The sequence below is a fragment of the Pristiophorus japonicus genome, chromosome 15, assembly GCF_044704955.1.
Source record: "Pristiophorus japonicus isolate sPriJap1 chromosome 15, sPriJap1.hap1, whole genome shotgun sequence".
Classification (NCBI taxonomy): domain Eukaryota; kingdom Metazoa; phylum Chordata; class Chondrichthyes; family Pristiophoridae; genus Pristiophorus; species Pristiophorus japonicus.
The window spans coordinates 22872707-22885319 of NC_091991.1; the positions used below are offsets into that span (position 1 = coordinate 22872707).

General features: G+C 40.6%; 1 protein-coding gene across 3 annotated transcripts in view; it reads right to left on the reverse strand.

Annotated features, from left to right (window-relative positions):
• Nucleotides 1-3354: 3354 nt before the first annotated feature.
• The window catches only part of rab3ip (RAB3A interacting protein (rabin3)), a 75810-nt gene continuing 66551 nt past the window's right edge, over nt 3355-12613 (reverse strand). For 2 of the 3 annotated variants that reach the window (XM_070900215.1, XM_070900216.1), the window contains exons 9-12: nt 9025-9048; nt 5330-5429; nt 5116-5185; nt 3355-4111 (exon numbers count right to left, since the gene is read on the reverse strand). In XM_070900215.1, coding sequence (XP_070756316.1) covers nt 4029-4111; nt 5116-5185; nt 5330-5429; nt 9025-9048 — 277 coding nt within the window. In that variant the 3' untranslated portion in view covers nt 3355-4028. The remainder of the gene's footprint in view (nt 4112-5115; nt 5186-5329; nt 5430-9024; nt 9049-12613) is intronic. The other variant, XM_070900217.1, reaches the window with a different exon arrangement.

Here is a 12613-nt window from a genome sequence, read left to right on the forward strand (position 1 = left end):
ACATTCAATAGAAACATTTATTTGTAAGTATCTAACTGAACATTTTGCTAGAAATTTTACACAATGGCCCAGAATTTTCTGGGAAAATAACAGCGAGTTCAATGCGAACGCTGTTAAGTGTGTAAAAAAAAACTGCAATTTGTGGCAGGGAATTTGTGCAAATCGCAACTGTTGGACAATTTACATCACTCCGCCATTAACCTCGCAAAAAAAGCAGTTCATGATCAACCTCCCGGCGAGTTTCAAAGAAATTGCTGCATTTGCACTGTTAAAACAAATTAAACTTGCAGCAGAAAGTTAGAGCTGGCACTTAAAGACGCAAGGACCCTTTTAAAGACGAGATTTATGTTCCTGCAATGCCACTCAACCTCGACGGCCCAGAAAGGGAATAATTGAAATTGTGGAGAAACAGAGATAGTAAATTCTTCATAGAAGTTTTAAAACTTTAAATGTTTTAATCTTTTATTTACTTTTCCTTTGACTTCTCTCTCGTAATCCAATCTTTCTTTCCCCGCTTTATTTCTTTTTCTATATCTAATTTGACTCTAATTCACCCTATTTCCTTCTCCGTCGTCCATCAAGGTCCCAGATGCCCCGTTGTATTCAGCATGTCGTTATCAGCTCGCACTTCCAATAATTTGCAACGAAAACATCATCAAGCTGAAGGGCGAGGAAAACTAATCAAACTCATGGGGGCACGCCATGCTCTAGTAATTTCTGGACCAATTAATACACCTACTTTAATTTATATCTTTTAAATTCAAAGCTACACATAAATTATGAAATTTGACCAAAATTCCTCAGCAAAACAAAGCCCTAATTACTAAGAGTTCATAAAATTATAAATTGTTTTCAAAGCAAACTATCTGAAAGAACAAAAGCTAATTGTAATATCGTGAATAAAAAAGGATTTCGTATTGGTCATATTTTGGTCAGAAAGCTATCAAATACAGTAGATAATGGCTCCGATTTTAACTGCCCCCGGCTGGTGGAAACCAGGACGAGGGCAAGGGGGGTGGGGTGAAAATAAGGCAAGTCACTTATCCCGTCTGATCCCGCTGTCTTCTCACCGTGATCCAATATTAACCTGCTCTTTTGAGCTGGCGAGTCGGACATCAGGAGGAAGGAAGCAGGGCCCCACTTTAAATATGCAGATCAGGTCTGATGATGTCATTAGGACCATTTAGTTGAAGACCTGAGCGATTGGGCTGTAACAGCTCCCCCATCAGGCAAACCGGTCAGGAGTCAGATCGTGGCCCAGAAGGTTTACTTATGGGTCAGACGTTTCAAGAGTGCTCCACTGGGCCTCACAAGGATGCCTTGAGCCTCCCTCCCAATCGATCCTACCAAGAAACTTCTCCCCCATACCTGATCCTGCCCAGATCCTTCCCCACCCCACCGACTGCTGGGAACTATTCACACGGGTCTCCAGCTGCGGCCTTGTGCCGCTAGATGCCCACTCCTGTCTGCAGGCCAGGTAGCCAATGCAGCCGGTTGGCGGGCGGGACTCTGCAGAGATTTAATTAAATGAGACCTTGTTGTTAAGATCAGCAGGGCCTCCACGTCCCCAGCCTTTCTGGGTTCGTCGCCCGCTACCGGGCTCCCCTGCAACTTCTCTCCCCCGCCCCGTGAAAATCAAGGCCGTTAAATACTTTGATAATTCAGTAAGAAACCAAAGTTATTTCAGTGATGAGTGCATTATATTAGTTTTTCTTCCAATGCTTTCAAGACTTATTGCCTTTTACAAAACTTAACTCACCATTATTGTTGCTTGGTGCTCAATCTATAAAAAACGTGGTTCTTAGCATGCTACAAATGCATCATCCCCTTTCACGCCAATATTAACATTTTACTTCCCTCTTTAGACTTAAACAAACTCAGTACAGAGAAAGAGAGCATAAAGTCTACTTTTATGCATCCGTCAATCCCCTCTTTAACCAATGGCTAGTAGTTACATCAGTTTTGGCTCTTCTTGAAATTTTCCCTCCCTGGAGGAAGTTAAGGAAATACTTAACTCCTCAATTATGTTAAAACTCCTCTAAAACCAGCAGCCATGATGTGGATGTGTCCAGTGATCTGCCATGCAATTCACTTTTTTAAAAAGTGCAAAAAAACACAGGATCTTTTAAGAAAAACCTTTAAGATGTTACTGCAGAATCCGTTTTCAAGGAAGGGTACAATTGAAAAATGCACGGAGAATGGAAAGTGACATTGTGCAGAACAAAAAAGTGAAACGGGTATCCACCAAATTATCCATGATGTCAAAGAATCAACAAATTAAAGATTTCGACAGGAAAAAATACTTGACAATATTTTCTTCCCCTTTTCACAGATTTGGGCTAGATTTGCGGCGACTTTGCGACTGGGTTTTCGCCGTGATTTCACCCTCCACAGTGAAAACCCGGTCGGAGGGATCTTCGGGCAGCTTTTTGCGGCGGTGCTTCCACGTACCAATGGGGAGAGGTGCGTCGACGTGAAAGGACATGCAACGCCACGGATTGCGTTACCGTCGTACTTTCGGCACTCTCCGCCATGCCCAGAATACCAACAGGTCAAACCACTCTGTGCAGCCGTGCCAGCAGTAGCAAGTATGAAGACTTACAAAAAAGGTAAGTTAACGTTTTTATTTTTTAAATTCTTTTTCAGCAATTTAGTGGGTAAGGGTTGTGTGAATGTTTTTTGCAATTTTCTTTCCAGCGCTACCGGCATCAGACTAGTTGCCGAAACTGGCGATTTGCGCTGCGAATCCTTGTGCAATGCCGACTTTAACGTTGCGCCAGATGTAAAGGCTGAAATTCATGCCTAAAAACAGTAGCGCAGCAAAAACAGTAATGTTGGCGTAAAACTACCGTTTTCACCCACAACCGAAAATCTAGCCCTTTAAAGGGTTTTAAAACTGGTAAGCAGAAACTTGGTCCAAATCATTCCCCTCAGAGATCAACATTCCAGTTCAGGAAGATGGCAAAGAAACAATCAACTGTTGTCAACACAAGCTCAGTGAGCACATTTTGTCACTGGCAAAGACATTTGCATTTTTTTTAAACCGCTGGATGCCAAGTCAAGAATTGTTTATTCCCTAAACCTGTACCAGTTGAGAACACAGCTTGTGTGAGAAACATCAAAGTAACTGATAATGGCAATGAGATAAAAGTAATTGAACAGAATTACTTTTGGAATTCCATTAAGGTAGAGCATAAAAACAGAGACGATCAAATGACAGGATAATGCACTCTCAATAGGACCAGTATTGCAAAAACTCCACCCATCATCAATTTCTCCTGGTAATTCAGCAACATCAGTATTCCCATTATACTGTATAACCTTTCTATGCAGATAATATTCATAACTGCAAGCTAATATTTACCAGAACACGTTTATTGTCATTTAGTGCATTTTTAGATTGGTACAGTAATGTATAATTAATGCATTTCATATTCGTCCCTTTTATTTATGTCTCAATTTGTCTTGGATTTGCTATAGATTTGAATTATAAAGTTGTTCTTAGAAAATACACTGTATTTAAAGTGCACAATGTGAAATCAATAACCCAAACCATTATTAACTGAAGTTGAATTCAAATGATGGAACGTTTGATTTACTAATGAGAATGAAAAACACACAACCGGTCAAACTATTTTAAAATATAGCTAGAAAGCCAGTACACACAAAGCATTCATTTTTCTTGCAAACATGTTGCATATGACATAACGGAGGTCAAAATTTATTTCAGCTGCTGCCATTACACCCAGAACTTCTTTTCTATGCAGTGCCACTGATACAGTTGCAAATACTCAACATAGTTCTTAAAACGCCAAAACTAAATGCTTGCAACAGAAAAAATATTTTTCAGTCCCTTGTCATTTGTCAAAGATTAACTACCCTTCAGTACAGCTGCTGGGGAAAAAAAAAAAATCAGAGATGGTAGACCCACTATAAGAGAAATAAATATTAGGACAATGAAGTCTTAGAAACCACATTATTGTTGATCACTCATTAAAGCTCATGCATTTTTTCCTAACGGTTGGATCTCAGAGTTCTTCCTTGTAAAATCCCAATTTGGCTAGTGACATTTCCTTCCTCAGATGCATCACTTCCCAAAACATTTGTTCAACTGTAAAAACAGAATGTAAAAATCAGAAAATGACAAGATTTGTAATGTACATCACTCTTGATTTAATAAGAGTCACTTGTGCTTGAAATATGTTTGTAACTGTACATAGTGACTGGAGGTGGTCAGAATGTTCACAAGAGATGCACAAATACAATACAGTAAACTTTTTTCACATATTTAATACATACAATGCAGGTATAATTAAGATATTGAGTAACATGTTTTTACAACAAAACCTTACAGGAAGGTTAAGTAAATTGAGACAAAACGTTCTTGACTTTTAAAATCACGCACTGACCACAACATATGTGTCAATATAAAATTACATGTAGTTGCATGAACATTGTTAACATACACCTAACAAGCAATTATTGAAATATTTAATCAGCAGCATGGACTGAGAGGAATTCAGATCAGAGTGACACTGTAAATTCACGAAGGTTGGGAAACTATAGTTATAGAGAGACTTTTTTTCCTATTCATTCTGTGGGATGTGGAAGCCACTCGCAAGACCAGCATTTATTGGCCATCCCAGGTGGTGATATAACTGAGTGGCTTACTAGACCACTTCAGAGGGAATTTAAGAGTCACCCACGTTGGTGTGGGACTGGAGTTACAGATAAACCAGACCAGGTATGAATGGCAGGTTTCCTTCGCAAGAGAACATTAGTGAACCAATTGGGTTTTTATGACAATCTGAATGATGATGATTTTTTTGAGTCTGTTTTGTTTTGACTCTGTTGGACCGTTTTGGCCAGTTTTGTATGTTCGTCTCTATGTCCACATTTCTACTGTTTTTGAAAGTAGCAATACTAATGTTCGGCACAACCAAATCAAAAATTCCACATACATATTTTGAGACCTTAGCAATGTGCAGCAAGCCATGCTCATAATCTGCCTTTAATTACAAAATTACATCACAGCAGACACTCAAATAATGCTTTCTGAAAAAACCATCAAAATTAAGTTTAAATACAACTGCTGTTTTCAAAATAATCACTTACCATGCTGCTGTTTAACCAGACCCTGCTGAATATACCGAATATAAGTGAAAAAGTTGCATACAGACATAATCTAGGGAACAAGACAGAAGAACATGAAATCTCTTAGTTTGTACCATAATTGTTATAATGTATTATCTGGTTTTCAGTATTTTCTGAAGAATAAAGTAAAGTACTATGATGCTTTAAAAAAATATGCAGGTGCATCATTCCTTACCCTGTATCTACAAAATGGTGAAACATAGTAGTAGCTACTGGAATCTCCCAACTTAATTCGGTGTCTACAAGTTTTAGTTTGACCACTCAGGGCACACTTTCTGTAAAAAAGACATAGTAGAAGAAGAAAGTTGATGGAGGAAAATTTGTATTAAATTATGCAATCATGATCAAAGATAAAATAATTCATTATCAAATATTTACTCCAGTGAATTTATGGCACAGAACACAATATGCCAAACAAGATACTGAGAATGGATAAACTTATATTTAATACATTGAAATATCATACTGGAGCTGGGAACTTCGGAGGATCTCTCACCTTGCAGATTTCTCTACTAACCCAACAGCGAGGGAAATTTGCTTTGAAAGAGTGAATGGAACGTTTGCCCTAATGAAACAGTGATTTAAGCATTCGGATCTTGGGGATTATGTATTTGGTAGCATTTTCCTCTCCATCCTGACACCAAATGCAAATCCTTAATTTTTTTAAAAATTCATTTTCAGGATATGGGCATCACAGGAGAGGCCAGCATTTATTGTCCAACCCCAGATGTCCTCGAGAAGGTGTTGGTGAACCACCTTCTTGCACCACTCAGTCCATGTAGTGAAGGTACTCCCAACAATGCGGTTAGGTAGGGAGTTCCAAGATTTTGATCCAGCGACAATAAAGAAATGGTGATACATGTCTAAGTCTGTATTGTCTATGATTTTAAGGGGAACCTGGAGGTGATGGTGTTCCCATGCACTTGCTGCCCTTGTCCTTCTAGGTGGATTAATTTACCACGAACAGCTTTCTGTAATAGAGTTGGTTTCCTCTGCCCTTATCTTTTCAATCACCTGTGGGGAAAAAAAGGATATTCCACCCTAGGTAAAAGTTCAGGTATGTCCCTCCGAATGAGGAAGAGGAAACTTTCACCTGGATAAAACCACTGTATTGTTTTTTTAAAATTCATTCTCCGGATGTGGGTGTTGCCGGCAAGTTCGGCATTTATTTCCCATCCCTAGTTGCCCTGAGGTGGTGGTGGTGAGCTGCTTTCTTGAACTACTGAGCGTTTGATACAACTAATTTGCTGACTAGGCCACTTCAGAGAGCAGTTGAGAGTCAACCACATTGGTGTGGAACTAGAGCCACATGTAGACCAGACTGGGTAAGGTCGGCGGGTTTCAGTCTCTAAAGAAGATTAACAAACCAGTTGGGTTTTTAATGACAATCCGACAGCTCCATTGTCACTTTTTACTGACTCCATCTTTTTATTTCCAGATTTCTTTCAAACTGAATTCACATTTTCAAACCATCATCGTGACAGCTCAGATTCTCTCGATTAGTAGTCCAGGGCTCTGGATTGTTAGTCCAGTAACATAGCCACTACTCTATTGCACCTATTCTACTGATGCTTTTCTCGTCTTTCGACAAAATGGTTCTCCATTGTTCGTTTTTCCTTATGCCAAGATAAGTTTCTCTAAGAAACTTTGTTTCGGAAATATGGTAGCATTTTTCATTGCATGTATCCCATGTAATTTCTTCCATGGCTCAGCTTATAGCAGTTAGACTATAGGGATATTAGAGTAAATGATCTTCATGGCATAACAGCATAAGAGAAGGCATTTCAGGAATCTCCTTTCCGGCTTACCCAGTGACTCCACTTCAAAAGCAATTCACTGATTTTTATGGTAATTCAGTAACCCATTGGTTTGTGGTTGTTACAACATTCATTTTATAGCATAAATTGAAACAAAGCTCTCCAGTGAATTTGTTTTCAATAACCCAAATATCAATGTTTTAAATTAAAAAATTAATGTTTTAAATTAAATTAAATTCAAAAATCAATGTTTTAAATTAAAGCAACATTAAAGAATTCTGCCAATGGATGACAAATGTAACATTTAAATGTAACAAATGTAAAGCAGAAGTGTTTGAATCTGATACTCAATTTCAGGCTATGAATGTATTGATCTTTTAAGGACTGTTGCATTTTTGTAAGTTTGCGTTCAAAGTGTAACTTTTCTGATAGTTATCAACTATATCACATAAAAGAAACCCAAGTTAGAGAACTGGGAAAATGGCTCCTGTTGCCTCCTGCAAAATTGTCAGATGGCCTATATTCCAGGGCATTTCTTTTTATGTTTTACCAATTCAAATAGGCATTTTATGGAATGTTTTCAGAAAGAAATTACGTTTAACATGTCTATGGCACAACTCAAAGTGCTTCACATTCAATTACTTGCTTTTGAAGTGTAGTCACTGGGTAAGAACAGAACAGAAGATTACTTAAAATACTTTCCCTTATGCTGTTATGGCACGAAGATCATTTGTTCCACTATCCCTATAATCTAACTGCCGTAGCTCTGCCATAGAAGGAATTACATGGGAGTAACTTGTCTTTGCAACTGAAATCAGTTTGGATACAAAAAAATCTTAAAGAATGTAAAATACAATTTCAATTTGTCACTTACTGGAATTTTGAACTCTTTGGTGTGGAAGATTTTTTATGGTTTTGATAATGGTCAGATTCAAGATTTTAAGAATTAATTCCCAAAGGTCCAGCATCATTTTTTGATGCTTCCCAAAAAAGACTGGAGCTGCTGGAACAGAGGTTAATGAGAAGCCAAGTGGCTGGCTAGGCCATTTCAATGGGCAGTTATCAACTATTTTGGTGTGGGACTGAAGTCACATATAGGCCAGACTGGGTACAGATGGCAGGTTTCATTCCGTAAAGGACATGAGTGAACTAGTTAGGTTTTTACAACAATCCAACAGCTTCATGATTCTTTTACTGATGCCAGCTTTTAATTTCCAGATTTCATGGTGAGATTTGAACTCCGATCTCTGAATTACTAGTCCATTAATATAACTGTACCCTTGATACAGAATAAACTACAGGATAATCACTTTATCAAACAGGCAGCATAAATGGCATGAATTTCTCAAAGGGACAATGCCTTCAAATTGAATTTATGTTCACAGATGACCATTCTTCATGTGATCCCAATTAGTGGTGGCAGCTTTGCAACTGTTAGCACCAGAATAGAGTCCGATGCTGTCCTAGCCCAATGTCCATCCATGCGCACTTTCCAACAGGATGGACTGGATATCAATCAGAAATACCGAACCCTGGGGATTGTTTCCCAAATGAGGAGCACTGATCCCATATCTACCTGCCATCAGCTAATTGAGCTCAGGTTTTCATTAACTATTGCTTTATCATTAAAGGTTTTCGACACAATTTACAGTTATAGTGGGTTATTAAAATAATTGTATTACCCATTAATAGGACATAATATAGGTCTTTCAATACCAGTTCATTTTCTCAATGATCAACGCACTCAATAACAAACCAGTGAGTGAGTATAGAACAAATCAGTGGACTCAGTTCAACATGCCTTGCTGAGGAAGCTCTTTACAAAATTTGGTTTTAAACTCAGACTTTAAATAATATTGAGGAACCATTCTTTACTATGAATTCCCAAGTTCCAGCCCTGTTAATCTAGATGTCCAGCAACCTCATTTCTAGGCCTTATATATTACCTGAAAATAATTGTACATCATAAAGCAAAATATTCTGCGTCATCTTTCTATTTGTAGTAAAGCAAACTATAGAGATCAATTTTGGTTTTCTAGAGAATCAGTTGATCGCGAGAAGGATTCATTATCAGGTGCACCACTGTATATGAGAAGTGCAAAAAATAACTTACGTTACAATTTCAGCTCTCCGTCCACTATGTACAGAAGTGAGGAAAAAACATCAGGATGCAAAACAACAGAAAAAAAGAAAAGCCGCTTCAGCAAAAAGTAAAATGTAAAGCAAGAATAAAGAATAAAGATGAGATTTTTTTGTGTTTCATGCAAAAGAAATGTTATAAACTTTTAAAAAACTACTCCCATCACAAAATAGGCAGATTAAATAGTTTACTCAATATAGATAGCAACAGGTTTTCAAAAGTTGATCAATGTTAATTTACCTACTATAGAAATGGTCCTTGCCATTCTTTTAAAGAAAGTTTGATCCCCATCTAAATGGGAATTGCCATCATTCTACAGAGAATAAAAGGCCATTATCCCTTTGAAAATTTAGGTCCCCACTGATCTTGCCTATTTTGTTCCACAGTATAGCTCAGTCAGGGTAAGATCTTAAGTAATAGAAATGAAATACAGCAGTAAAGAAGAACAGCCCCCAATCATGCCAGTAGGTCAGAAAGAAAAACGCAGAGTATACCACTGGTAGTTTTGTATGTAGAATCTAAGGCCCCAAGTTTCCACATGATTTGCTCCTGATTTTTAGGAGCAACTAGTATAGAACGGAGTATCTTAGAAATCGGAATTCTCGTCATTTAGTTTGCTCCAGTTCTAGTCAGTTAGAACAGTTTCACTTTGGAACAGAATTTTCTTTTTCAAAAGGGGGCGTGTCCGGCCACTTACGCCTGTTTTCAAAGTTTCGTCAGTGAAAACTTACTCCAAACTAACTTAGAATGGAGTAAGTGAAGATTTTTGTACGCTCGAAAAAACCTTGTCTACACTTTACAAAATCAGACGTAGGTTACAAATCAGGCGTAGGGAATGGGGGGGGGGGGGTTTAAAGGGAAGTTTACAAACATTAAACACTTCAGTTTTACAAATAGAGAGCCATCATCAATAATAAATGATAAATACATCAATAAATCAAGCAATAAATCAATCAAAAAAAATTAATAAGAAATAATTTTTTTTTAAAAATCAATAAATAAAACATTTTCTACTTACCGACTGCAGCACCGGGAGCCCTCCAACAGCGTGCTGGGATCCCACCCCCCCCCCCAGTGTGTCTCTGTCAGTGTCTCTATCTCTCTGTCTGTCTGTGTGTGTGTCTCATTCTCTGTCTGTCAGTGTCTGTGTTTCTGACAGCGAGGGGAGGGGGAGGAGGGGGAGAAAGGGGATGGGGAGAAAGGGGAGAAAGGGGATGGGGAGAAGGGGGAGAAAGGGGATGGGGGAGAAAGGAGATGGGGGAGAAAGGAGATGGGGGAGAAAGGAGATGGGGGAGAAAGGAGATGGGGGAGAAAGGAGATGGGGGAGAAAGGAGATGGGGGAGAAAGGAGATGGGGGAGAAAGGAGATGGGGGAGAAAGGAGATGGGGGAGAAAGGAGATGGGGGAGAAAGGAGATGGGGGAGAAAGGAGATGGGGGTTGGGGGGGAAGAAGGAAGGAGATGGGGGGGGAAGGAAGGAGATGGGGGGGGGGGAAGGAAGGAGATGGGGGGGGGGGGGGAGGAGGAGAAGGGGGAGGGAGGCTGAACGGGCCGGGCCTGAGACTTCGGGCAGGGCCCGTCCCCAGCACCAGATTTACAGGTAGGTGGCATTGGGTTGGGTCAGGGGGTTGGTGGGAGGGAGGTCGGTTCGGTTCGGGTAGGGGGAGGGAGGGAGAGGGAGGTCAGGTCGGATCCAGTCCGGGGGGGGGGGGGGGGGAAGCGGGAGTCGGGTCGTGTCCGGGGGCAGGGGGGGATAGAGCGGGAGTCGGGTCCGGTCCGGGGGTGAGGAAGCGGGAGTCGGGACCGGTCCGGGGGCGGGGGGGGAAGCGGGAATCGAGTCGGGTCGGGATGAAGCAGGGGCTGGCCGTGGGAGGAGCCTCATTGATGCAGCCCCAAGTGAGGTCATTCGGCCAGGGCTAGGGGTTGCGTGCTTCGGGCCCCTCCCACACAGTTTCAGGCGCCTGGAGCTACTGCACTTGCGCGACCACTGTAGCGCGCATGTGCAGAGGTCCAGGCACTGTTTTCAGCGCAGGGACCTGGCTCCGCCCCCTACAGCTCCTGCTGCGCTGCGCCGAGGGCCAGAGGACCTGCAGGGAGGTGGAGAATCTGGTGGGTTTTTTTAGGCGCACTTTGTGGCGCGAAAAACGGGCGTCCAGGTCGGGACTGCGCCGTTCTAGGCGCGGCTCGAAACTTGGGCCCTAAATTTCTTCAAATAATAAGGCCACACCTATTGCAGATAATCTGACATTCTTTCTCTTTCATCTAGCATCCACATATAAATAGGGACCATTATTTTAATATATGAAATCTGGCAGTGGGGTCCTGAAGGGTTACACTTTCAGGCCAGCTTGGAGCCTAGCAATGCCAGCGTACTTATGGTGAGTTGCAAAGTTAAGACAATAATAAAGTATTGTTAAGACAATAATGAAGTCAAGTAAAAATGAAGTGGTAGCACTCTCGCTTTGGTCAGAAGGTTGCGGATTCAAGTTCCACTCCAGAGACTTGAGCACAAAATCTAGGCTGGCATTCCAGTGTTGTACTGAGGGAGTGCTGCACTGTCAGAGATGCCATCTTTCAGCTGAGATGTTAAACCGAATCCCCGTCTGCCCTCTCAGGTTGACATAAAAGATCCCATGGCACTATTTTGAAAAAAAGAGTTCGCTCCGGTATCCTGGTAAATATTTATCCCTCAACCAAACCATCACTAAAACAGATTATCTAGTCATTATCACATTGCTGGTTGTGGGACCTTGCTGCAATTTGGCTAGCTCATTTCCTACATTACAACAGTGACTACACTTAAAAAAGTACTTCAATGACTGTAAAGCATTTTAGGATGTACTGAATTTGTGAAAGGCACAATATAAATGCAAGTCTTTCTTTTTTCTTTATAAAGCTTAAAGAAAGCAAGCATACTGTTCCTGCTTTGGCTGATCTTCTATCTCAACTCCACCTTCCCGCATTATCCCTGTATCCCCTGATTCCCTTAGTAATACAAATCTATTGCTATCTGTCTTGAACAGTCAACTCTGGAGTAGAAAATTCCAAGGATTCACAACCCTTTTGAGTGAAGAAATTTCTCCTCATCAGTCCTAAATGGCCGACCCTTTATTCTGAGACTATGATCCCTCGTACTAGACTCCCCAGCCAGGGGAAACACTCTCCCAGCATCTATCCTATCAAGCCCCTTAAGAATGTTATATGTTTCAATGAGTTCACCTCTCATTCTTCTAAACTCTAGGGAATATAGGCCTAGTCTACTCAATCCTGTACATTCCTGTCTGGCGTAAAAATAAAAAAGGGAAGGTGGCTCAACCGTGGCTATCTAGGGAAATCAGGGATAGCATTAAAGCCAAGGAAGTGGCATACAAATTGGCCAGAAATAGCAGCGAACCCGGGGACTGGGAGAAATTTAGAACTCAGCAGAGGAGGACAAAGGGTTTGATTAGGGCAGGGAAAATGGAGTACGAGAAGAAGCTTGCAGGGAACATTAAGATGGATTGCAAAATTTCTATAGATATGTAAAGAGAAAAAGGTTAGTAAAGACAAACGTAGGTCCCCTGC